This window comes from Labrus bergylta, chromosome 21 (assembly GCF_963930695.1).
Source record: "Labrus bergylta chromosome 21, fLabBer1.1, whole genome shotgun sequence".
Lineage (NCBI taxonomy): Eukaryota > Metazoa > Chordata > Actinopteri > Labriformes > Labridae > Labrus > Labrus bergylta.
The window spans coordinates 1,229,614-1,257,602 of record NC_089215.1 but is presented as its reverse complement, the minus strand read 5'-3'; the positions used below and the strand labels follow the sequence as shown (position 1 = coordinate 1,257,602).

Below are 27,989 nucleotides of genomic sequence, written 5' to 3'. Positions count from 1 at the left end.
AACATGCAAGCTTGTTTATTTACAGCCCCACTCCAGCATCCTCTTCTGAAGTGAAAAATATTGACAGGTGTGAGGAAACACGTCCCCGTTATTTGCCGTTCATTTCAGGTAAATTCATTCAGCCCTCATGCCACCGAAACAGCTATTACAGCAAATTCACTGAACATGTTTGGTGATGTAAGTGAGCAGAAGTTTGAAGCAGACGAAGAAAAAAAAAGAACATAAGTTCAGGGTGATGTTTTTCAATATTCACTCTCCTTTGAGGATCTCCCTGTGGATCTGACTGCTGAATAAATCTCAATGCTCGTAAATCTATAAAAACGTTTTTACTGACATTCTTACCATGTATGGAAAAGAAAAAACATATAAAAAAAAAAACTACTTTTCTTTTTACAAATCATTCCAGGAAAAATAAATACGCTCTAATTCATCTGATTTACACCAACCGAGAACATCCAGTGACACATGACGATATAAAAAAAGTCTTTAAAGTTCACTTGAGGCCCTTTGAGGGAGCTCCAGGGGCCGACTGGCAGATGTCCACACTGTGCGTCTCCGGGGTCAGAAATGCTCAGGGGCCGTGGGACGCCGGGTGTTTTTGATTAAGAGGAAGGGGGCTCGCCTCCGGGGTCACGAGGGCTTTCGGGCCCTGCGAGGCGACAAGGGGGTGGAGTCCCGCTGCGAGCGCTTGTTGTTCCCGCTGTCCAGAGAGGACATGGAGGCGTTGGTGGGGGCGTGTTGTTGCGGCAGAGCCCGATGCGGATACAGCGGACCCCCGCGGAGCAGCACGACGTCCCGCACGGCGCCTCGGAACGGCTTGCTGACGAAGCAGTAGAGGAAGAAGTTCACGGCCGTGTTGAGCATGGCGAGCATGTTGGACAGGTCGTAGGCCAGGTGGACGCGCCAGTCGCTGTGCACCGAGGAGACGTACAGGTGGTAGATGACCACCACGGTCCTCGGCGCCCACAGCACGGAGAACACGGAGGTGATGGCAAGCAGCATGGCGGTCGTCTTCCCGAGTCTCCGAGGAGGGGCGGACTTCGGCCCGCACTCCTCCTCGCAACGCTGCTGCCTCTGCCTCACCCTCAGCGTGTGGATGATCAGAGAGTTCAGCACCAGGAAGATGCTGCAGGGCAGGAAGTAGATGATGGTCACGTGCGTCCATATGAGCACGGTGTCCAGCGCCGTGGGCGGGTGGCTGTTCCTCCACATGTCCGACCACCAGAAGAACGGTACGCCCGACACGAGCGACAACGCCAGCACCATCGCGATGATCTTCCGGGCCCGGGCCGGGTAGCTGATCTGGCGGTGGAGCAGCGGGTGGCACAGCGCCACGTAGCGGTCCACAGTGAGGGGCACGGTGGACCAGATGGAGGCGTGGTTGGCAGCGAACTCGGCGGCGCTGACAGAGTGCAGCAGGAGTGAAGGGACCTCGCGGTGGAACACGGCCGTCTCCAGCAGGAAGCCGACGAAGATGATGAAGAGCTGAGAGAGGATGTCGGAGCCCGTCACCGCCAGGAGGTAGTAGTACAGAGCTTTCTTTGTGCGGCACGCCAGTCTGGATAACGCCACCGCCGTGAGGATGTTCACTGACGGAGACGACAAAGACGGAGAGAAGAAGAAACGAACAGAAGGAAATTAGTTCAGATGGAAAAAAAAAAGATTATTGGCTGAAAACGTGGAAGGAGGGATTCATGCTCAAAATGGGCCCAGTTATCATTCAGTGTGTAAACAAACATGGCCGACAATAGGATGGGTTGATGATACATTTTTGGACTAAAAAATGAAACAAAAAACTCTGGATGAAGTATGAACATGGGCTGTATATGTAAGAGCGAGCGCTTTAACCTGTACTGTAATAACTGAACCACAGAGTGTGACCTCGGCTATCCCAATGATTTCCCCAAAGGGTTCCAAGCACACAACAGGATATTGGATTGTAAATACTCAGCATGTTCGATATTAACAATTCAGGGCGGCCACAACATTCTTCCAAGCAGATGGGGCGGGGGAGGTAAAATCACTCTTAACACACCGTGCACCACAGGAAAATCAGACAGGAAAAACCTTTAGAACCACCAAAAAGCGGGACTTTGACTCTTTTTGTGTGAAAGGTGGAATCGGGCCCAAAAGTGGCTTGATAACCTCGCAGTGTGTACACCACATAAGGTGATATTTGCATTTGTGTTTTATTCTCTGTTCTTTAAAGTCTTAATATGTGATTTTTTACACTTAAATATAATATAAATCAAGTATATCCTCTGAAAATAACTCTGTGATTCATGACTGTCTACAATGGGTGTAACACCCGAGTCCCACTGTCTGTGATGTTTTCAGAGTTTTCAGGGTCCTATCTTCAGTTTGTTTACATCGCCAGGACGGCCGGCTGACTCCTCCCCTCGTGTATAAAAGTTGTTTAATTGAGGGACTAGAGAAAAGAAGAATAACATACTGTACTCACTGCTTAACTGTGTTTCTAGATCACGCTCATTTCAGGTAAATTTACATGCAGTGTGAAGATACCAGCATAATAAAGATCGCTAGCATTAGCATGCTAACACTACAAAGCAGCGCGAGTTGTTTTGGTTTCATGCTGGTGCTCAAGGGTGACATCTGCTGGATCAAAAACAAATCGCATATAAAGCCTTTAAAGCTCCTGTGAGGAACTTTAGGTTTGTATGATTTTGGCGCCCCCTGTGGACAAAGCAGTAAGTCTTCTCCCTTTGCTTATTTTGGCCTGTATGTCTGTACGTATGGTTTTATAACAAAATGTCATCCTGTTTACTTTTTTACTTTTTGTCAAGTATTTCAATCATCAAAGCGTCTTTGCCATGAAAAAAAAAATGTTTTTTTCAGCAGCATGCAGCTAACCACTTCGTCTGACTCCTCCCCCTGCAGCAGTTTCAGGCATTAAGAATTACTTTAGAGAAATAATCAATCTTGTGACCGATAGTCTATTTTACTTTTTTATGAAATAAGGAGAAATCAGTATTGATTTCAGTTTGTTTCATAACTGGCTTAAAGCGCCTCATAGTAGCTTTAAGCTAATAATACATTTGTTTAGCATGATAAGTTCTTTTGAAACAACGATGATTTCAGAGCTCGGTTTCTTGTCTCTTTTCGCCGTGGTCAGCAGACTGGGTTATGCAATTCTACCTTTTCAAGGTTGTGGTGCAATTGTGGGAGCAAAAATGCACTCATTGCAGTTTAAGTTACAAACCATTGATTTTATTTGTTCCCTGCAGCTCATCATCATAACACAATATATCTTCTAAAACAACCGATCTTATTAAGACTTGCTCATGCAGACAGTACAGATGTTTACAGAGGCTCTCCGGCCTTTTGGTTTATTTCCCTTCGGGGATAATTAAAAGATGCATCTGAATGCTCTGGTGCATCATTGAACACCTCTCACTCTAAATCCTCCGTTGGATCAATACCAAACCACCGCCATGCATCGACTCAAAGACAAACACACAATAATGGGAATCTAAGTGACAGTCGGCTGAATAACTGAGGACTTGGAGAAGGATTCGGTAGCAATTGGTTGCAGCAGATCTATAAATGAATAAATACTCAACGAGTCAAACAAAGTGATCATAAAATGAAGAGATTATTTAACCTGTGAAAGGAGCCATCACACATGCGTGAGCTTCAACTACGTACTCCATCTCACAAGTCCATTAGAGCACCATAATGTGCCTCTAACTCACTTCACATTGATTTCTTCTTGTGCAGTTCCCGCTTGTTATAAATAGATATCAATGCTGTAAATCAAACTGTCTTCACATTACACACCGACTGTGGTTCGGTGCAAATAATACAAATGAAATCATGTGAGCGCATCGGTTAATATTCTGACCCTAAAATATCACTTCAACTGAGTTACTGAGTATTACTAAGATGCAGGATATTGTTTCTGTTCAGAGATGTTGAGTTCCTCGTGCAGTTCAACCTCACTTTACCACTAATTGCAATGGTAAAACCCAATCCCTGTACATGTTTTCACTTTGTGACATCATCGCAGTGTACCTGGTACTCCCACACAGAGCAGCACGCTGTAGTAGATGACAGGGATGAAGCCCAGGACACATTGGGACTTCTGCAGCTCCTCTGGTTTCTGGCCCAGCTCCTGGTCGCTGGACGCTGTCACATTGGGCCAGTTGATCATGACCTTGGTGCTTCACCTGAAAAAAACATGTAGAGAGAGAAAAATGTACACATTGTTGTCATTTGGAAAATATCTCATGGGAACTTAAAGAGCCCATATTTTGTCCTTTTTGGGGTTTGTATATTTAATCTATGTTCCTACTTTTGTACGTTCACAATAGATAAAGTCTGAAAAAAGTGTCTGTTTTCATGTACTGCTCCTCCTTGCTCCCTCTCCGCTCTGAGTCCGTCAGCTACACTCTGTTGAGCCCACACTGTTAGACCCCACGTGGGCCAAGTCTGCTCTGATCGGTCTGCCGATCCGCTCTGTCGTTATTGGTCAGTTGCTCAGCACGCGTCTCGGAAATTTCAACATGAGCTGCTGGGCCACAACGAGCCAATGAGCTTAGATCAGTGATCTCACACTGACAATGAACCGAGCGTTACGTGCAGCTAATGCTACAGCTAACAGGAGGGGGTAGGAGAAGCCGCGTTTCTGCGGACTTTGAATTTTTGCACATAGATGTGACTAAACATGCACAGGACACTTGGAAAACACACAAAATCGTTATGTTGTATATTTTACTACAACTCCCATTAAAGCACAAAAACCAACAATGGAGAGATCCTGGCAATTACTGCACGTTTCACCAATATCTAATTTTTCTCTTTCCCCTGAGCTCCAATGCAACCCAAAACCTAACTGAATCACATTACCCAGCCACAAATCCACACTGGATGACATGTTATATTATTACCATGCACAGGCACTGTAGTTTAATCTGAGTCAATCCAAAACAATCCACACTACGGCCCAAAATACTCTCTAGATATAGCCATCACTTTAGTGGATTTGAGTGAAGGATGAATAAAGGAAATTCAGTCTGTAAAGATGCCCATGAAACATGCAGATATAAACTAGCTCTAAGCTAACTTTGGTACAATGCATCAAAGGGCACCATTTATGTTTAATATTGTAAATTGTCCCTTTACATATAGAAATTGTTTTTAAGGCTGTTTCCTGAGCTACTGAGGTCAAAGGAAAGTTATTAAAGGAAGTAGATGTTGGCCTTGAGCACCAGCATTAAACCAAAACAAACTGTTTGGCCACACCTCCTCCATAAAGAAGCCTCCGCTCTCCTCCAGAGGCCACACCTCCAACCCCTCTCCACTCACGTTTGCAAGAAGTGGTTATAAATTGAAACGCACTATAATTAAACACCATGAAGCGCAAGTGAAGGACAAAATTGTCCTTTGCTTGAGCTGCAATCACCTGTATCCTGCATTGTTGTGTTAGCATGCTAATGTTAGCGCTCTTTAGCGAGCTTGTAGCTTCACATTGCATGTAAACTGACACAGAATGACCACGATCTAAAGGCACCTACATGACATCCAAATAATACATGAGTATGTTCTTCTTCTTCTCTCTAGTCCTTGACTAAAACAGCTTTTATACACAAGGGGAGGAGCCGGCCGTCCCGTCCATGTAAACACGGCTCTGACAACAACACAGCCAGCGGGACTCGAGCTTCTCCCTCATTGTAGACACTCATGACTCAGAGACACATTTACACAGGATAGACTGGATTTATGATTTATTTATGTGGCCCATGTCACACATTCTTCCTTAAGTATGTGCATCCTGCAAGCTACAAGTGTGTTATAACTTTCTTGGAGGAAAACAAAGAGCGATGGTATGGAGGCTTAGCTGAAACACATGAAATAATTTGGGCTGTCAACCTTAATGTGTTAATGCATTGGATTAATTCAGAGAACTCAACACTGATTCTTTTTTTATACAAATAATATGACATTCACATTTCAAATGGAAACTAACAGAGAGCCTCGTTCACCTTAATCGTCCATTAAAAACAGTAGATGATAATAACAAACCTGATGCAGACTAAGCAAAGAAAGGGAGACACAATCTCCTTGTATGCAGATGATAATCCGCTTTATGTTGATGCATTGAGGTTAATCATGTTTGCTCTCCTGAGCTGTTTGCTGTTATTCAGAGATAAACTGTGAAAACAAGAAGTCAGAGTTTGGACTCAGTCAATTAGACTGCAGGTTCACAACAACAGATGGGCTGTCAGCGATGACCCCATCACCCTCCACCCTCCCGTTAGTCATTAGCATCCTGTCTCCCCGTCTCACCTTTTCACCTGGGAGCCTTCCATCCTGTTTTTCTCCTCTGCCTGCTCTCCTAATTTACTTCACTCATCCATGAAGCCGTATTTGGACTGTGTTATCTCTCCAGTCCTCAGTGACCAACCATTTGTGGATGCTTCAGCAACGTAAACATCATCATGGAGCCACGTCTATCCAGTTGGTGTAATCGGGCTTATGACGTGAGCGACGCAATCTCTACTTCTGACATTTGGTCATATTTAGTTATTGCCATTATAAAGGCTTTTTATATGCCAAACCCTTGCATGTGCACTTGCACATTTTATGGCTTGTATCAGGAATGTGATCATAAAATTGAGGAATATCTTAACGCTTGGCTGCTTTGATTTCCCTCCGCTCTATAAACTCGTTGAGAAGCATGGATCGAAAAGCAATCAACATGATCCATGGAGTGATTCAGTATGGGAACTGCCTCATGCCTTTTCCTAAAACAACAGGGGGATTTAATTTTCCTTCAAAGGAGAATTTTCAGCTTCTGGGCGGACAGCGGCCTGAAAGCTGTCCTTCATATTTTGTGAATAACGGGGAAGTTATGTGAGATCGAGATGATGCATTGGGTTTGTGTGGTTTTACAGTTGGTGGGAGGAGTGGGGGGATTCAGTCATCCGAGTCGACCACATCTCACCCACAACCAATCTAAAACGGTCTCCTTGTGTGACGTCACCACTCAAAGCTGAATGAAGGTCTTTGCATGTTCTGGCAAAAGGTTTGAAATGTCTGGTTTTCTGTTTATTTGTTAAAAAATCTGAACAGTTGATGTGTTTTTTTTAAAACTTGTCTCAGATGAGAGGAAACAAAATAGTTGACAAATGATCCAACCACATGGTTCATTTAAAAGCTGAAGCATTGAACTATTATCTAGATGGTCATCCACCTGTCGTAAAATTATACAGTAGATGTTTAAACTAACATTTCAATGTGCAATTCAAAGCAGCATTAAGCAACAATTTAACCCTAAAATGAAACTGTTTTGATGACTGGATGATTTTCTTACAGAGTGAGTTGTGCCTCTCTCGTTTCAACTACCAGCCCCAAATTGCTGCAGGGCTCTCAGGAAGAAATTCATGAAAAGCAAACATCTCCAGATACCCATCATAGCTCTCATTAAAGCATCCTGGTTAGAGAAAAAAAGACTGAAGAGGGATATTTTTAGTTATTTGTCAGAGAATTGGGCGCTGGTGGCAGACGGGGCAAGGGAGCGCGCCCCATGTACAAAGGGCTGTAGTCCTAAAAGGACAGAGTGGGTTCAATTCTGACCTGTGGCTCCTTTCTCTACAATAAAGGTCCAAAATGAATCTATAAAACAAAAGACAAGACATCCCTGAAGTGTGCAAAAAAAATGTGAAAATCCAGAATTTCATGACGATTTGAAATTTTGATCCGCTTAAAACATTCATGTGATTAAAAGTCGCAGAGCCTGAACCCTGCTTATGAACTGTTTGTACTTTTATGTGAACTAATGCACTGAAATGTCTATTTAACCTTTGTAATCGTATGACCATTTGGACTACTAAACAAACACTACTTTCCTCGCTAGCACAAATGTGATGTAACAAGAGTTAGTTAGCGACACCAAGCGATTCAAATTCATTTGACATATGCAAGATTGTGCATGGAGAGTGTCCACAGCTTTCTGAAAGATTTAATGCAAACAAGTAGAATAAGAATAAAACTACAGAAAGTATCTTGAGCTGTCTTTGTAGTGAAGTGGCTGCCAAATAAACACACTGTCCAAAGTTCAAAAAAGGCCTGAAAACAAAATAATCAGTGTGATAAACAGAGCGTGTAGGTGTTGAAGTCTGACAAATGTCTTCATGCTGTGTGTTGGCATTAACATTTAGAGTAACATGAGGTCAGGACAGAACATCACTCTCATCATATCGGTCCTGTCTGTGAAATAATCCTCAGCGCTGATGTATTCTCACTGCTCTGCTGAGCCGTGATACGTGTCCTGATAACAAGTCATACTAACACTCAATGCTCCCAGCGTTTTATCACACACTTTCAGAATCCTGCTCATAAATTCAACGACACTTTGGGAGAAATATGAGCTCCGAGTTTGCAGAACGTCGTTCATAAAGCTTGTTGTTGTTTCACCGTTGAACTCTTTGTTGTGGCGTCTGTCAATAAAACCTCCTCATATTTAACTCGTTGTGTAACATCATCTCGTGTGGTGAGATCGGATGTCCTCTACACTATTTATACTTGCATGGCAGTTGTAGTGCAGACATATATAGACACTCATTCACACCGTGTTTGAACTCAGAGGCCACAGAAAGTCATTCTCTCTGTAGCCGTTTTCACATCTGCACTCCTGAGAATATCTCGATCATTTCAGGAGGACTGCTTCGGATATTCTCCTGACCTTCCTGTTCACATATGAACCTCACAGCGGGAGGCGATCCCTGTCAGACAGGAGGGGGGGTATTCAGACTGACAGGACAGGGAATGCACATCCCAAAAGCCAGGGAATAAAATTGACAGCTGCAGACATGCACAGGTGATATTATGCCTCTGTCAGACACCTGATCTGTCTGTGCACAAGCCTCACCTCAGGACCGGCGGTGAAAGAGAAAGATGATCGTAATAAAGGAGGAGGTTCTTTCTGTTCTCTTTGGTCGTAAAAGTGGCAAATAAAAATCTTGAATGTTTGAGAGCTCTGTTTCTCGTCTACCTGCTCCTCGTCGCACTTTATTCTCTTGGAAGTTTCCTGTGCAGACTAATCGACACCTTTGAGTCCCGAGTGTGCTGCAGATTCTGAGTGGGAATGAACAGTTCTCACTTCAGAGGTGTTTTATGAGGTCAGACAGCAAGAGTCTTCCTACACAGGGGAAATCAGATGTATTGGCTTGACAACTGAATAGACTAATTACGCTGCTCCAGTCGAGTGTCAGCACAGAGTATCCTCTGAAGAATCTCCAGGCTAAAAGCTGTTCTTTTGACCAGGACATCTGAGTTTATGGAGATCAGAGGCAGAGGCATGTTTCTGATTAAGAGACTATTTTGGATGATGTTCCCAGGGTTTGCATTGCAGCTGGAGGCTATAGGACGAGGCTCTGCAGGGGGGGGGGTTCAGTGCCCAGGAAGCTGAACTTTATCTCTGCTCCACTGCGTCCTCTTAATTATTCATCAAGAGACGCTGCACCTGAAACAACAGCGCTGGGGGATAAAGGATGCTGCCGGCATTACTGTACAGCTAATATATGACTTTTTCACATGACAGCAAGTGAAGAGAAAGCGTCTTTATGTTTGGTTTTGGAAGCTGTAGGGCACATTTTTGGACATATCTTTAATTGAATCATTTTGTCCAGATGGAAAATGTAATGCACACAGTCAAAAACTAGGACCTTGCTTCAAATATGGTGCAGATCTTGAGCTTTGTTTAAAGTTAAATCATGGAGAGGTTAAATTCCTAACCCACGGGTCAGTGTTGTTAGGAGGACAGACTCCAGAAGAACATTTTGCTCCAGAAATTACAGCTTGTTATGATGACAAATGTCAGTTTTCGGAAGTGAAATATCAAGGAAAACACTTCAAGTAAATTGAGTTAATGTGAAAGCTGAGGTTGAGACAAAGTCAATTATGAAAGCGATTGGAAGTGAGACAACCCAGACATACTTTCTGCTTCTTTAAATAACTTTTTCAAACAAGACTGTACCTTGCACCAACATCTGAAATCAATGATGTATAACCGAGCTGATTGCACAAGAAACACAAACATTTCATCGTTTTAAGACAGAGCCAATCAGACACTCTTGAATAAACAGTAAAGGAGAGTTTTCTTAGGCTTTGTTTGCCTTTGTATGGTCTGCATTCAATCTTACCTTCACATCTAGTTCTCACAGCGACTCTCCACCAGCATAACAGCCAGTCCTCTGCTCTGTGGTTCCTCCACCGAGTCCTACAGAGTCCCCGACATCTCTGCTGGACACTCGCTGAGGAGCTGTGGAGGTGGACAGAGACGAGGAGGAGGACGAGGAGGAGTGGAGTCCGGGCAGCTGGTACATCACTGCAGCCAGTGAGCAGAGGGAGAGGGGAGAGATGAGGTAGAGGGGAGTGAAAATGAAGAGAGAAAGAGGGAGGGAGGGGGAGGGAGAGGGAGAGGGAGAGGGAGAGGGAGAGGGAGAGGGAGAGGGAGAGGGAGAGGGAGGGATTGATCTGTGGATGGACAGAGGTGAGCGAGGGAGGAAGCAGATCAAACGAGAGAGAAAATGTGCAAAGATTTAGAAAAAACTGATGGAAAAAAACATTAAATGTAACAGGGAATAATAAGTGTTAACGTTCCTCCAGCTGTGTTCCAATTTCATATTCACCCTGGAAAAGAGACAAAACAAATACGCATAGTATGCAGACCAATGTGGTGTCCAAATTCCACCCTACGTACTTACTATATGCATACGTACTTAGTACTTATAATTATAGTGTAGCCCTTTCAACTGCATGTGTTCAATTGCATTTCAGTGACAGGTGATTATATAACAGCAGTTTTATGTGACTTTAAAAGATCATGGCTGGATAAAAAAGAGACAAAGTTGATGTTTTTTCCCCCCTGAGATTTTGCACTGAAAGGTTTTTAAAAGCAGAAAACGTGTCAACAGTTGAGAACGGAATGGAGCAAAAGATGGATATTTGAAGTCTTTGGGGTAGAGGTGTTGAGATAAACCGATCTGAATCAGTAACTGACTGCTAGCCTAATCCAAACAATAACAAAAGAGGACGTCGAGGTGGGCATGATTCCCTCTGCCAGCCACATCCCCCCCACACCTGACGAAATGAACTACGAGTTGAGCGTAGTTCAGACAAATGGGTGAAACAGACCTGAGGAAGGTGTTTACTGACGAGCTAATGTGGTTTGATGAAGTTAAAAACTATTTTGGATTCAATTTGTATTGGATTGTAGAGAATCGCATCGGTGCAAATTGTCCTGTAAAAGAGAGATTTACAACCCTACTTTGGTTGTGGGTGGGTGTGTGTCTCTCTTTTTGAAAATGCATGCATCATTAAATGTAAGTGTGTGAAGTGTTTTTTCACATGAATGTGAATTTCCAGTTACACAGGATTATCTGATGTCTTGCTTGGAGTTTCATATCTGTATAACCCTCATTGTCCCAGTTTTCGACGTATCAAAACAATAATTCCTTAATGATAGAATATTGATAAAAAATGCAATTCACATAGAAAATTATTTTACTTCTCAAGGCTGTAAGAAATGTGGATAAACTGTGGTGAGACGGTTAATAAAAGGTTATGGAACACAAAAAGAACCAGCGCTCGAAGCTTCACTGTTGACCTTGGAAATAGCGGCTAACTGTATACACCGACGAGGTCCATGTGTTTGACAGCTCTGGATAAACCAAGCGAGTAGACATTGTGATAAGAGCTTTTTTTATCAAAGTTTTAGCTAGTTTTTTGTGTATTCAAGAAGGCAGGGGCATTCCACGTCCCATATTGTTTCACTTCTTCTTCTTTCAACATGGTAGTAAGTATGCTTACTATCTTTGCAAAACCCAAATATTATGACTCCTACATTACAAGTTTAAAGCACAAACTGTAGACTGTGAGGACATTAAATATGGACTCAGGGTTCACCATTTCCTCGGTTGTTTTTTTAGAGATATAACTGAAGCTGTCTACATCAGCAATTAGTTGATTTATACTTCCATATGAATCAGCTTCATTGAGGTCTCAGAGGGTTCAAAACAAATACATTACTTTTGTTGCGTCAGGAACAGTGACCTGCAACTCTTCTTTTTTTTCCCACACTGAATATGTTCATCACATTTCTTAGATATCATTTATTTATAATGTGTAATCTTGAAAACATTTTTTGATGTGTTGTTTTAGATGCCTAAATTTTATTTTTCCGGAGTTTTTTATGTATTTTATTTTGTTTTTTTTAAACAGGGGCACATGCAGTGAACGTTGCTTCATAGATTAAATACACAGTAGAGTCTCTGCATACAGGTTTCTAGCCGTGGCTAATTTTCAACCCCTGCCTCTGGCTCATTAGTCATAAAGAAATACAGATCCCGTAATTGCTTGACTGTGATTGCATCTGCTGTAACAGAGTCATTTCCTGCAAATGATTATTAAAGTATCCATCAAAATAGTTTATAGCCTTAAAAAAAATAGCTCACTTTGCAAGGAACAACTTTTTCCCCACCTGAAGGCTAGGTCCCCGTAGTGTGAGTGTATGTTCACATATGTGTCCCTAGAACGTCATTAATACATGAACACACACGCACGCACGCGCACACGCACACGCACACGCACACACACACACACACACACACACACACACACACACACACACAAACATAGACAACATGGGGGCACCATAAAATAATGACACCAAGCAGAGGCCGCTTTCTAATTTCTAATTTGTATTCTTTACAGCACTTGAATCCTAACACAATAACAAGACAGGAAACCAATGAAATCAGCTTTCGACAAAACAAATGCGTCTTTAATTTCACTAAACATTCGGAGAAAGGTTGTCTCACGCCTGCAAATTGTTGACGAAAGCAAAGCTCCAAGGCAAACAGTGCATGAAAGGAGCTGATTTGAAAAACGCATTCATCCATCAGTTCAGTCGGTCATTTGCAATCCTGCAGTCTACGTGAGCACGCTGTGACCCAAATTGGCTTCCCTCACCCTGCAGCTGTGCGTCATTTTATGTGCTGCGGGGGTCAAACAAGCAAATAATAGGCAGCTCGTGATCATGAAGACATGACTTGCTATGGATCAGACCTGTTAGAAGATGCAGAGAGAAAACAAGAAGGATGAGTTAAGCTTAATGTTTTATAAATCTGATGCAGAGGTTGATATTCACCACCATGGCCAATTAAGATAAGATCTTCCTTTTATGGACAGTTCAGAAACAAACAAACATGTCACAGAGTCAGTAAAATGACAACCTTTCCTTACAATCCAGTTATTAAGGCTCTTTAATCTTTAAAAACAGAAGCCCTGCTTCGCAAAACAAAGTTAATTCTTGCAAACAAGCACTGCCATTCATCTTAGGCCAAAAGTGCAGTTTTAATTGGCATTGGTTTCCATGCTTCATACTTGACCCTGAACAAACAAACAAACAAACATTACATAAGCAAAAACGTCTCATTCAAACTCTTTCAAACCTGGCGAGGATATTGACTTGTTCTATTTATTTTGGCGGCAGTAGCTCAGTCTGTAGGGATTTGCGTTTGGACCCGGGAATTTGCTGGTTCAAATTCCGGTGCAGAGAACGGTATGAAAGTTGGTCTGGTTGCTGGAGAGGTGCCAGGTCACTTCCAGGGTGCTGTCACTTGAGCAAGGCATTAAACCCCCAGCAGCTCTGGCTCCCTGTGTAGCACTCTGCATGTCCACAGGTCCTGTTTGTGCATGTGTGTAAGAAGCATGTTTCTTAATAACAGAGTGTGAATTTCCCCTCTGGGATTAGTGAAGTATGTAAAATTAAAATAAATAAATACATTTATCAGATTATTTGGAAAATTAACATCAGTTTTGAGTTGATATACTCGTGCCAAAGTTAGCTAGAATGCTAAATTAAACCCAAAGTCACAAGGCGAGAAATTTTGGAATCACCAAGTGGAACACAATTCCAAATATTTTATTTTGTTTTCCCATGATAACGAGTGAATATCAGTCGCTTTCTCGTTATCTCAGGATAACAATGATTCCAGTGATAACGAGTCAATACCTTCAGAAAACGTCTTAACCCATTTTCACGAGATAGCCTGCGTAGTTATCCCGAGATAACAAAATAAAAACATACAGGACTTCTGTAAGGAACAAAAAAAGAAACATTTTAAGTAGAAAACATACAAACACAAATAAAATTCACAAGTAGAACGAGATAACTTGTGCTGCAAAGTGATGAGCAAATCTGATTTAGCATTAGCCCTGTTAGCCCTGTTAGCTTCCCCATCACTGCTTCAGATAAGATAAGATATACTTTATTGTCCCCAAACGGAAATACATCTTGGACTCTGTCCTGCAGTAACAGGAGAATAAAATAAGTACATAGAGATCATGCAAAACACATACTAATTTACTAATCAGAATGATCAAATATCAAGTGTTCGTTTGCATTCTATGCATATTTTTATATATTCAAGTCATGCCTTATATAACATAACTGTAGATTTACACCAGCAGGGTATATTCCAGTAAATATTGATCATTTCCTTGGATGATTAATAACTCATGGAGCTAATTTCACGCCTCCAGACTCTATTGGCAACTCAGATTTATAGTCTGTTTCTATCTGCCTCTTTTCATCTATGTCTTTAACTTCACTGAATAAACACATCGTCCTCTGCAGCCAAAAAGAGAGAGCCAGGAAGAGCTAATGGATCTGCTGCAGTGAAATAAATGGATGCTGCAGGCCCACTCCTCCTTGTAGGTCACCTCAGTCTGGACTCGTGCCATAACCTCAGCCCTCCCAGTCTGTCACTCTGCGCCGCTCAGAGGCAATAAGAGTCCCAACGGCTGAAACACGAGCGGCTCTCCAGACAAACACTGACGTCTCATCTGAGCCCCGACACACGCTCGTCATGACTTCATGCTCTCTCTGTGACGGGCTCAACATCTCCGATTCTTAGTTTAATCTGATGCTTTTGATTTAAACAAACAAACTGCACACATGTGAATGATACATTTGTGTTCATTGAGGCTAAACAAAATTTTAAACAGATTTTATTAAATTTTTCAGACATACATTATTAGTCCCTGAGGGGAAATTCAGGTTTACACTCCGTTATTGAAGGATCTGCTGAAATAGACAGATGCACAAACCGGCCCTACAGACATGGACTAATGGAGAGATGTCAGAGTGCTGCACACGGGGGGCATTGTAAGGGTAGCTTTGTGTTGAATGTCATCTTAAAACAGGTTTCGAGTTGCAATAAAGCTGACAGAACTCGATGGATATGTGGACCCCAAAAAAAGGCACGCTCACACAGCGCAGGATGTGATACCAGGGAGAGTTTATTCATACAGTCCAGGTTGGTATACAGGTGATCAAATCAGAGTAGCAAACAAAGCCAGAAAGGGGGCGGGCAAAAGGCTGAAGTCAAATAGTCAACCACTAAAAAAGTAACAAGATAAGGAGTGCTGACATGAGGTACCACACAACAAACCGTAAACATGAGGGAGGACAAACAAGGATTAAATACACAGACAATCAGGGGATAACAACACAGGTGAGCACAGTCAGGGCGGGGGGAGCACAACACGGGGAAACGCAAGGAGCAGGATCTGAAAGAGCGCGGCTGTTTTCTACTAGTTAGCACTGATTTGGCTAAAATGCAATGTGCAGTGTGCAAACACAGTGACAGGAATAACAATATTATCTCGCTGACCAGGATCTTATTTCTGTGTTATTTGTTCAGATCATACCAAAGCAGTGACTCTTATCCGGCTCAGATTCTGCATTAGTCACTGAATTAAGACCTTCATCTAACTTACTTTTTTTTAAAGCAGCACGCACAAATGGCTCCATACGCCTTTACTGGTCAGCTCTCCTGACGCTCAGTACTCAGTGATGACAGAGCGTCAGTTATTTAAACTCTGAAACTGATTCACAACATCAGTGAGCGTTAAAACTGAGAAAGAAGGCTGCAGCCCAAAACACACAGCTGTACAGAATTCTATGTAAGACAGTGGTTCCAAGACCTTTTCTGATGTGCCCCCCTTTGGCAGTTAAAATATTTTCAAACTCCTCCCACCAGTTGATACCAGTGATATACAGTAGTCACTAGTGTTGTAGTTCTTCAGAGATAATTATGGTCTTGGTCTTGGTCTTGTCTCTGTCTCGATCTCGCCCTGGTTTGGTCTCGGTCTTGTTTCTAAAATTGTGGCCGACCCCTTTAACCCTGGACACTGATCGAGACCCTCCTCTCTGATAAGAGGCTGCGGTCTATGAACACCAAAACCTCACGCCACAAGAACAGTTTCTTCCCCTCTGCTGCCAGCCTCATCAACAATGCCCTCCTCCCCCTCCCCCTCCCCCGACACAACACAGACTCTCATCCAGCCCCACAGCCAGAGCACAGAGCTGTAATGTGAAGGCTGGAACTGTTTTTATACTTTACATTAACACTCACTGGACTGTTAATATGGCACTCTATGAGGAGATACATACTGGAAATATTTTTCACTTTAAATCATGCACAACTGCACAGCTCCTCCACTGCACATTTTGTGTTTTTTTTTTAATAGTTTTATATTCTAGAATATATTTTTTAATTTCCTGTTAAATGTTTATCTTATTCTATTTGCTTTGTCAGCAGGACCACTGATGTTTTTTTTTTATACCTTCTAACTATTTGATCTTTAGTCCTGTGTTAATTGTTTTGCACCAAAACACCAACTCAAATTCCTCGTATGAGTTAATGAACTTAGCAATAAAAATCAATTCTGATTCTGATTCTTTTATTTATGTCAAATTCCCTTGTAACTAAACAAGATGTGTTTTTGAAGAAGCAGAAAAACTCACATTATCTCTCACAGGCTTGTTTCTGTGAAGAGTGAGTGCAGGTGAGATGCAGCTGCTCCGCCCTCTAGTGGACAAAAGATGTAAACACAACCTGCAGCATCTCATTCAGCAGGGGACGGGCAACTTCAGTTAACAAGAGGGACACTTTAATCCTGCTCTCACTGCAAGAGGGCCGGATTGTAAGGAACGAATCGTTTTAATCACTAAGTCAAAGTCAAAGTCAACTTTATTGTCAATTTCAAAATATGCCAGACATACAGTGGAATCGAAATTTCGTTTGTCTCCGTCCCGTGGTGCAATACAACCAGAATAAGGTAAAATAAGATAAGGTAAAAATAGATAAATAAAATGAGGTAAAAATAAGATAAATAATATTTACAGTAATAAATTCTAAATTGTGCAAAAGGTAGTAAATAAAATACAATAAAATTTAAAGAAAAAGTGAACTTGTGCAGTATGTGCAATGTGCAGTAAACTGAGTGTACTATTTATTTCATCAACATTTACATTTTAAACACAAATGCTGGGATGCACGGTGGTGCAGTGGTTAGCCACACAATGAGGAGGTTCCTGGTTTGAATCCCCGTCTGTCAGGAGTCTCTCCGTGTGGAGTTTGCATGTTCTCCCCGTGCATGTGTGGGTTCTCTCCGGCTTCCTCCCACAGTCCAAAGACATGCTCGTTAGGTTAACTGCTGACTCTCTGAATGTGAGTGTGGCTGGTTGTCCATCTCTATATTTCAGCCCTGTGATTGACAGATGAACAGTCCAGGGTGTAACCCCGCCTCTCGACAGCTGGGATTGGTTCCAGCCCTCCCACGACTGAAAAAGCGGTATAGATGGTTGATGGATGGAACTCAAATGCTAATATTGATTCCTAAATTAATGAGCTGAATACAGAATAAACACAACTTTCCAATGCAATGAACAGAACATTATATCATCACATTTGACTTACATTTTCACATAAACATTCAGTAATGCTTCAAAATGTTGTACAGAGATCACCCAATCTCTTGCACAGAACAGAAAATATTCCTGTGAAAAAATGTATTCTGATGTGTTTTGTGCATGGTGTTGGATCGGCAGCTAACATGGATTACAGATGTGTCAGGTTTTCAATTTAACTATAGTTTCAAATAGACACACACAGGCCACACTTGCAGCTTCTTTCTCCTCGATGAGATTAGAGTCTTGTGCTGTGGATGCAAAATCTTCAGATGGCAAACACTTTCTCCAAAGCAGACATGGATAAATATTAATGAGCACACAAATTACAATATTCTCTGACAAACTCATTAGTGACCGGCAGATAGTTTTGTTTTTATCGTCTGTTTTCAGATATAAAGAAAGTTTAGAAAATATGAAATAGTTTTATAGGGACGCACTAATAAATCACCAGAGATGAAGAGTTTTTGCAGCAGCTTGAGGACAGAAATAAAAAAGAGAGACATAGGGGCGCAGGTAGCCTAGTGGTTAGTGTGGGCATCATATGTACAGAGGCTTAGGTCATCCATGCGGGCAGCCTGGGTTTGAATCCGACCGGCTGCTCCTTTCCTGCACGTCTCTGTCCCCGGTTTCTGACTCTATCCACTGTCCTATCTCTACATAAAAGGCATAAAAAGCACATAAATAAACCTTTAAAAATACAGAATAGTAAGACGTTGAAATATATGGACAGAAATGTAAACATTTAACGTGTTGCAAACTGAACAGATGAGCGACCTGATGTCTAACATCGAGACAAACAGAGCTCGTCTGTCAGAGTCAGACTGGGAGGGATGAACTCATCCTGTGGGATCACCATCGACTCACACATGTGATTCACACACACACACACACACACACACACACACACACACACACACACACACACACACACACAGGCCTGACACCAATAATCAACATTGTAGATAAATACATACCGAACACATAGATGACTTATAGTGTACTTTGTTTTTAACTCTGATGGATCCTGATTTGTGAGAGAAAAGTGGTTTTGTTTCAAATCATGTGAAATGTTGATAACACAACTTGCTCTCCTCTAATGAAGCGTGCTGGAGCCCGAGGCTGTGAATAAATTGCTTGTGTTGCTGTGTCACGCACACACGATGGTAAAGTGGGTGAACACACTGACACACATAGCTGCACGAGGAGGATCAACTGTCCGAACTGCAGCAGAGCGCCCGCACAGAAACCACAAGCTTTAAATCTGTGCAGGGTGCAACGGGTTTATAGAAGATGTGCAAAAAAAACCCAATGGCCTGTCTCTCCTCTAACTGCCAGCAGGGGGCGCCTTCAATGGTTGCAAAAATAAATTGTATGGAGCACGGGAAGCCTTGTGGTTAGTTCGATCACCCCATGTATGGAGGGTGTAGTTCTCCAAGCGGGTGGCCCAGGTCTCGATTGGGACTTGAGTTTGTATATTTCTTTTCTAGTCTTCTGATTACTCAAAGCGCTTTTACACCGCAGGTCACACCTACACATTCACACACTGATGGTAGAGGCTGCTGAGTAAAGAGTCCATCATTCATACGCCCCCGGCAAAGCAGCAGAAGTAACTTGTGGTCAAGTGTCTTGTCCATCAACACATCGACATTTGGCTGCGGCTACAGTTGATGGACGACCAACTCTACACACTGAGCCACAGACTTAAGAGCGAGCTGTCCCCGCCTGCCGTGGTCAGATAAAATCCTGAGATTTCAACTTGTCTTTTTTTTTTTTAAAGATTTGTTTTTGGGCTTTTTGTGCCTCTTATGGAGAAATAGGACAGTGGACAGAGCTGGAAATCAGGGAGGGAGGGAGAGGGGGGAATGACATGCGGGTAAGGAGCCACAGGCGGGATTCGAACCTGGGCCGCCCGCTTGGAAGACTATAGCCTCCATACATGGGATTTTAACTTTCATTATACAGATTAAATCCGGGCTGCGGCTCAGGGTTGCCCTCAAATGAAAAATTCAGCGTTTTGGGCCAAGCGAAAAACTCCAAAGAGACAAATCCTGAAGTGTATGGACCGATTGCCTTGCAGGGTGATAAATCAGAGTATGAATGTGTGTGAAAGAGGAAATGCTGACATGTGGTGTGGAGCCGATTGAGTGACCAGAAGACGAGCAAAGCGCTATAAAGAAGCTAGCTACATTTAATCGTTTACATTTATAAGTTCTCACCTTCAAATACCTCCCACATGATCCTCCCAGCTGTTCCTCACCCCTCCCAGTGTCCCAGTCCCACAGCTGTCTGAGAGTCCCCGCGGCCTCCTCACCCAATCAATGTCATGCACAACCAAGGACATGAAAGTCAGAATCAAAGTCACCGTAGTCATGGAAACAAACCCAGGCCTGTTTCCACCCACTAATCGATGAGTATGTGTGTGTGTGGTCGAGGAGGACCCCCTGTCCCACATTCAGACAGCAGAAACCCCTCACTCGTCTTCCACGGCAGGACGGACAGAACGCAGGAAGAGGAAAAAAGAAGATGGAACGAGTGGTTCAGATCCGCGTCGGGATGATGTTTGTGGCTCTGTGTGTGAGTCTGCAAGCGGCGGCTGCAGGTGAGTTACCGTTCAGAGGAACTTCAGCTCACAGGTCGTTACACAGGACAGTTGATATTTTCAGACAAGTTCATATTTATTTCAAAGTCCAAAAATTGCACTAATGTGTTTTTGTGTGTGTGTGTGTGTGTGTGTAGGCCTGAGGCGCTGTTGTAAATGAAAGTTTAATTTGGCTTTAAACTCAAAATAGAAATTGCAGAGGAATTTCTCATCATGTAAATTAATTGTAGTTCAGCATCATCAGTCAGACGAGTACAGGATGCTATAATCTTTGATCCCAGGACCTTTTCTAACTTGTCAGAACTGAACTTGGGGAAAGAGGTGTTTCAGTTTTCTGCTCCTTTTATTTGGGACGAGTTACAGAAAGAGACGAGCTGCTCTGATTGGTTTTAAAAGGATGTTAAATGTCTTTTCACTGAAGTTAATAAAAGCCTGGACTTGTCGTTGAAGTTTGACGGTATTCCTAATTTAAATTTTGCAAAAATAGAATATTTCATATTTTAGAATTTTTTTTTGTACATTTCAGAATCTACAAGGCTAAATGAATGTGACGGTAAAACATGCAGGTTTATGTTTGAGTGAAAAAAGACTGCTCCATGGTAGGAAAAGTCCACTTTTTTAAGCTTTTGTGTCTTTTTTTGACACTCTAGAGCTAAAAAACTACAAAAATGTACAAACATGAAGGTTTGCAAAATCCACAAAACTTTGTCCTCTAAAATATCACAACGTTTTTTTTCAACTTTATTCTATCGCTGACTGATTTATACGACCACAGACAAAAACATTTGCCTTCACTCCGGCTTGTGATTCAAAGGGAAGAGTTTGCGTCCTGTTCTGTTTTTTTTTTTTACGAGGGGGAAAAGGAAGTGTTAAATATTAAAAATGACTCCGAAAGAGGAAGCGCATTTTGCTTCTATGAATCAGGGCTCGGATGTCGACAATGTTAGTTAAAGTGTGGTCTGCAGAGGAACGGGAGGTGGAGGAGGGGCGGTGGTGTGCTACAACAGCCTCAGCTGAGACAAAGCTTTAATTAAACGTGACCCACAATCCCTCATCATCCAGACGGAGCGTGCAGCTGGACTAATCAATGGCATGGATCTGGATGATACTGTCCCACTATGTGGCCTAATAAATTAATCACGTGCAACCTCTGTACTCTGAAGTCATGTGTTTGCCTTTATAATGAATCTGATCCTCTTCTTTCCTACTCAGGGAAAGCTGACGGGGCCCAGGGTGGAGGAGGCGGCAGCGTGGACACCATCAGCCACTCCCTGACCGTGGTGCAGCGTCTGGAGGCGCTGCTGGTTCAGGGGAACGGGAGTGATGTGTCGCTCAGGGTGGAGACGCCCAACGCGGACGAGGTGAAGGTGATCCAGGTGCACTCGCTGGTGCTCACCCTGCAGAGCCCCGTGTTCGAGGAGATCCTGCTGAACCGCAACAGCAGCACGCTGGTCCTGAAGGAGAGCTCCGACTGCGCTGTTGTGTTCGACAAGTTCATCAGGTGAGACCGGGACCGACTCAAAAAGCCCCGCAGAGTCTCACCCAAACCGCTGCTTCACCCAGATCGAGTTATGACGCCCTCTAGAGGGATGAACTCCTCTACTGCAGCCCTACATCTGACACAATCAATCAGTGATGACTTTAGTATAAAACAGATGGATCAATCAGGGAACTGCTGGGCGGCTCGATAGCAGCTCCTGTGGAGCAGCAGTCAGTAAGACAATGTGGAGCCGGCGATCCAACAGCAATCAATAAAAAAAAAATCTATTTTTATCCCAAATGCTAATGATGATGATATAAAGCTGAAGCAGAGCTCAGCTGCCTTTCTGCCACACTGAGAAAACCTCCTTCTTGATATTGTAACGTGTTAATGTTTTGTACCTGTACACATGAGACATCCTGAGAGGAACAGGAACACGTAAAAACTGCATGAAACAATATTTTTTATATGAATAATAAATCGAATAATTGTGTGTGATTTGCAAGGGTTTGTGTCAAAATTACAGCAAACTAACACCTGGGCTTTGTCTGTTTTTGAGCCCATTTTGGCTCATTCTTTTGGTTGTACAGCACCTTTACTTCTAGGTTTAATCCATAGATTGTAAACAACATGGACGTAGTCTCAGTGACATCACTCATTGATTTCTGAAGTGAAGCCCAATGATGCCCATCGCCATTTTGAAAATGCTGTTTCAAACTGACTTTTGGTAAACCAAAACAAAGAGATAAAGCTGATATCTGTTACCTTTAGCCTCCTAGCTAACAGCTACGTACCCGCCTGTCAGTCAAATCAGTCATGCGATCAGTTTTTTTGAACCATGCTGTGATATATCTGTGTAGGTTCTCAGGCATCCAGGTCATGGTAAATTGGAAGCTTGATCCAAAGGCAACTAGACTGAAGAAGCCTTTTGGAGGAGTGGTGAAACCTCTTCAACATCTTCAACCTTCAAAGTTTCCTTGGGATCAAGCTCTGAATTTACAAGGCCGTGAACAGCTGTCAAAATGAACATTTTAACATGGGTGTGTATGTGACCTCCAAGGCTTTTGCAGCCAGCCTCAAGTGGACACTCGAGGAACTGCAGGTTTTTGCACTTCGGCATTGACATTTTTTAACACATAGGTTGCCGCTTGGTTTAGGCAAAGAAAAATGAACACTCTTTTAGCAAGAAAAAGTTGTTATTGCTCTAATAAACCAACTGTTATTGGCATTATTTACGGTAATTTACTGTAGTCCTTAGATTCTCGCTCTACAGTTGAGTAAAACATCTGATCACACTTTTGATTTGTATGTTTAAACTGAAGTTCCTCTCTGTCTGTCTGAGCAGGTATCTGTACTGTGGAGAACTTTCTCTACGTCTGGACCAGGCCACAGCTTTACACAAGCTGTCCACTAAGTACCAGGTGACGGGTCTCCAGCAGGGCATCACCCAGTACATGACCCAGAACCTGGCCCGGGACTCGCCCTCGGGCCACGTGGCGGGCTGGTACGAGTACGCCCTGCAGGCCGGGGACCTGACCCTGAGGGACAGCTGCCTGCAGTACATGGCGTGGAACCTGTCGTCGGTGCTGCAGAGTGGCGAGTGGTTGACCGTCAGCAGCCAGCTTCTCATGTCCCTGCTGCAGCGCTCCGACCTCATCCTGCAGAGCGAGATGGAGCTGTTTGCGGCGCTCGAGGCGTGGATTATCAAGAACGAGCCCGACGGTCTGACCGCCGAGAACGCTTTGAGGGCTGTGCGCTACGCCATGATGCCGCCAAGGGAGCTCTTCCGTCTGCAGACGCAGTCCTCAGTTCTTGCGCGCTATCAGGAGTCGGTGCGCGACCTGCTGTACATGTCCTACCAGTTTCACTCGGCGTCGCCGCTCAGCATGGCCAAGTTCTTTGACGTGAACTGCAGCCTCTTCATGCCCAGGAACTACCTGTCGCCGGTGTGGGGGTCGCCCTGGGTCATCAACAACCCGACGCGAGACGACCGCAGTACCAGCTTCCAGACGCAGCTGGGACCGAGCGGGCACGACTCCAGCAAGAGGGTGACCTGGAATGCCTTGTTCTCGCCGCGCTGGCTCCCCCTCACCATGAGGTCCATGTACACGGAGACCGGCGCCATGCAGCCGACACGCGTGGAAGGAGGGCGCCCTCGCATCATCATCACGCCGGCCACGTCCAGCGCGGATTTCGCCGGGGTGAACTTCCAGAAGACGGTGCTCGTGATGGCTCAGCAGCAAGGGAAGACGGTGGTGAGGCACGTCTACAACTTCCACCAGAGCACGGAGGAGAACGGAGACTTCTTGGCCGAGGCCGACCTCTACCGCCGGACGTCCGAGTACCTCATTGACAGCTCCCTCTACCTGCACATCATAGTGAAGCCGCTGTACCAAACCCTCATCGCCACCAAGAACTGACCGCCCTCCGACCCCTCCCTCTCAGAGCCACCGGTACCTCACCACACACAACCCGACCCGCTGCAGCGACATCTTGCTAATATCTCCGCACGAGGACGCCGATCTGATCCCCCCCATCGAGTCGTAGTGTGATGTTTGGATCGTTTCTGTCTCATCCGTACATGTTGTATTTATTGGGCAACTTAAATCATGCTCCGAGTGTAAATCTGTCTTTTAAAGAACTGAACTGGTGCTTTTATATTCTGTTCTTATGTTTTAACCAATGAAAGAACCCGAACCAACAACGCCTCAAATATCGATTAATCGGCAGCTGATGCTTAAAAATGCACGACTTCCTCCTCTTTGAGTAAAGTTTGCTAAAAACTAAATGTCCCACATATTTAATTGTATTTTCTTAGTTTTGAAAATTATGCTTCAGCTGCTTTAAAGATGTGTTTCCTCAGGAGGAACCAATGAGGCTTGGAGCTTAAAGACACAGACAGGATGTTGGTGTTGGTCTTTCTATTATAAGAAAATAAAAATGTAGACTCTAGCGGTTTTCTTCATGCCACATTGTCTTTGTTTGGTATAAAAATTGGTGCTATTACATTATCCCCCTTACGTTTCATTATTTACCAGGAGTATCAGGAGTTACAGAAGTCATTCATCACCGCCTGCCGTTTGAATTAACGATGTCACAGTGGAGAGACTGTGACACTGACACGAGATCTCATTGACACGAGATTTCACTGACACGAGATCTCATTGACACGAGATTTCACTGACCCGAGATCTCACAGACACAAGATCTCACAGACACAAGATCTCACTGACACGAGATCTCACTGACCCGAGATCTCACAGACACGAGCTCTCACTGACACGAGATCTCACAGACACGAGATCTCAATGACACGAGATCTTACTGACAAGAGATCTCACAGACATGAGATCTTACAGACACGAGATCTCACAGACACACGAGATCTCACTGACACGAGATCTCACAGACACGAGATCTTACAGACACGAGATCTCACAGACACACGAGATCTCACTGACACGAGATCTCACTGACAAACGAGATCTCACAGACACACGAGATCTCACAGACATGAGATCTGACTGACCCGAGACTTTGAACGTGACTTAGAAGAAAAACAACTCCTGCTCTCGTTTGTCAATATTCCACTTGGCTCTGGGCTCAGTTGCGTTTATGTTTGTAAACTGTAATAAAAGGCAACTTCCTGTTAGTGATGCCTCCCCGGCCGCTCACTCGCTCTGATTGGCTACCGGTATTCTGATCGGGATTTGTAAAAGTCAAACCAGTTTGGTATTCACGATTCCAGATCGGGGAGGCTCCAGTAAAGTATTTGTATAGTGACACCACACATTATTTGGAGAAATGACGGGATCCGATAAGCCTAGAATTAGGCCACGCCCCCTGATCATGGGGGAGGGGGAGGGCCCAAAATCAGAGTTAAAATGTGTGTTCTCAGCCTCAGATAGAATAAAAATCTTTTCAACCAAATTGTGCCCAATTGTGACCTTAAAGACATTTTACCTCCATCGTTAAATCAGATCAGCCACCAAACGTTCATCCTGTTGATTTTCAGGTTAAAAACCTTTTTCTTTAAATGTTCTCGTCATCAAAACCATAAAAATACGCCCAACAACTGTAGATGTCGGGGTGTCTCGTCGGTAGTCTTCTGATGTGATTGATGTTAACTAGATTCACTGTTTATCAATGTTACTCATAATAAAGCTTTTTAATACATTTTCAAAAGTCATGACTGTGTGTCCTTTCACACACACACACACACACACACACACACACACACACACACACACACACACACACACACACACACACACACACACACACACACACACACACACACACACACACACACACACACACACACACACACACACACACACAGTTATGTTCCCCACAGAAAACAGAATCTGAATGAGTGGGGTCACGAGTTGAAGAACTAATAAAAACTGCACTGGTTACAAAAGGGAGGTACCAATAAGTGGGAATTTGGTTCTTAGAGGTGGCAGAAGAACATATGGTGCATTCAGGTGCTCCTCGGATGTTCCCCAGTTTCTGAGTTGGTAAATCGTTCTTCAGATTTCAGTTTGGAAAGACGGAAATCAGCGTGCATGCAAAGAAGATGTGAATGTCTCTGTTACGAGTTATTTGAGCCAAATGTTGATATGCAAAACGAGAATTAATCAAGAGTATCTTAACTTCAACAAAACATATTTCGCCCTCCATGGCAAGTCGGGGTCCTATTCTTTTCCAGTTGTTGCTCCGACTTAAACATGGGCTAATTTTGCGTTTTACAACTTAGAATATTATTTTTCCGATGTGTCCGACACCACATGAATGCACAATTAGCCCTCATTAACCACCCGGTGTTTCTATCAGAATTAAATAAACTGGAGCCCAAACTAAACAGAATCTTAATGGAAGGAGTCAGAAATGGCAGAAAGAGAAATCTATTTTTCAAAACAAACACAAAACTGAGATTTCATTCATAAAGAAAAACACAAAACGCCAACTCATGGTGGTGACTCTCTGGAGACACACACTGACCTGAGCAGGGGAACCCCAACCTCCCTTTAGAGCCTCATCAGCTGACGGAGAACATCACAGGTGCAGTCAGTAGCTCCTGATGAGTAAGGAAACCTGTGACCTACTTCCTCAAATCTACGCATAACAATACCTAGCTCAGAGTTCCTCGTTTTGATCTGAAGGCTTCATTTGTGGTTTAATTGAACTAAATTATGGAAGTAAAGTTGGTCATGTGACCATACCATAAAGTAACTGAAGAGAAGCTAAAAACACTTTGAGATAACACTGTGTAGTCTGTTACTCAATTAAGTTTGCCTTAATGTGCTTTAAGTAAAATTACTCTCATTGTAATCAGTACTTTACCTAATCCAATCTGATGCAATGTTCAAATTACAAACTAATCCTGGTAAAAACCATACTACTGTTGTTCATTTAATGATATAGTCTTGTATAATATTTAGGTCAAACGATACTTTAAAAAAAAATAAGTTCCTTGAACAATAAGTGTTTCACCTCTGCACAGCACACTCTACATCTGCACGAATGTAAGAGCTCGTTAAAATAAACCAAACACAACTTACATGCAAGTCTATTTGTGACCGCTGTACTTCTGCACTACGTTTCCCAGAATCCTTTGCGCGCCAAGCAGGAAGAACGTTCTCTCGCAGGGGCTCACACTGATCCAAGTTAGGAGCTTTCAGCTGCCAGCCTTGGCCCATCATGTAACTGCTGCGGAGAATTCCTTGCAGTGCAAATTTGCAAATTTACCTGATTTCCCGACGCACGCGGGGGGCTGTGCATTCGCAGCGGCGCCCCGTGCACGGACGCGCGCGCTCCGGACTCGAAAAGGCTCCAAGTGCATGAAGATCGAGGCTTGTATTTGTGCATCTTTGTTGCAAAAAAAAAAAAAAAGCAAAGCCGCTGAAGCTCCAGTGCTGCTGCGAGGGCGATGGAGGGAGGGAGTGAGAAAGAAGGCAAAGTCTTTTGTGCTTCCCCTCCCCCTCATCAAAGCAAAGGGGAAATGTCTCAGCCAAAGGGAGGTAAGAATATCACACCGATCCGTGCAAAACTAGCGACATGCAATCAGTGCTGCACGCCCTGCAACATGCACCGCTGCAGCTCCAACACGGCCGGTGCATTTT

General features: G+C 43.5%; 2 protein-coding genes and 1 long non-coding RNA gene across 4 annotated transcripts; 1 reads left to right on the top strand and 2 right to left on the bottom strand.

The window, feature by feature from the left end:
• Window positions 1–10,389, bottom strand: gpr142 (G protein-coupled receptor 142). Its single transcript, XM_020659491.3, has 3 exons — window positions 10,164–10,389; window positions 4,033–4,187; window positions 1–1,589 (listed from the first exon to the last, which is right to left on the bottom strand). Exons 2-3 carry the CDS (start codon window positions 4,169–4,171, stop codon window positions 631–633), a joined length of 1,098 nt encoding a protein of 365 aa, XP_020515147.2. The 5' UTR covers window positions 4,172–4,187; window positions 10,164–10,389; the 3' UTR covers window positions 1–630.
• Window positions 10,390–17,045: 6,656 nt separating this feature from the next.
• Window positions 17,046–27,568, bottom strand: LOC136177277 (uncharacterized). Of its 2 annotated transcripts, XR_010664914.1 has the most exons (3): window positions 27,429–27,568; window positions 26,869–26,944; window positions 17,046–18,438 (listed from the first exon to the last, which is right to left on the bottom strand). It is a non-coding gene; the product is annotated as an uncharacterized lncRNA (long non-coding RNA). The 2 variants fall into 2 exon arrangements; XR_010664913.1 differs by lacking the exon at window positions 26,869–26,944 and having other exon boundaries at window positions 27,429–27,564.
• Window positions 19,825–26,205, top strand: LOC110005762 (BTB/POZ domain-containing protein 17-like). The gene is made up of 3 exons (XM_065949555.1): window positions 19,825–20,384; window positions 21,597–21,885; window positions 23,210–26,205. Exons 1-3 carry the CDS (start codon window positions 20,309–20,311, stop codon window positions 24,282–24,284), a joined length of 1,440 nt encoding a protein of 479 aa, XP_065805627.1. The 5' UTR covers window positions 19,825–20,308; the 3' UTR covers window positions 24,285–26,205.
• Window positions 27,569–27,989: the final 421 nt, after the last annotated feature.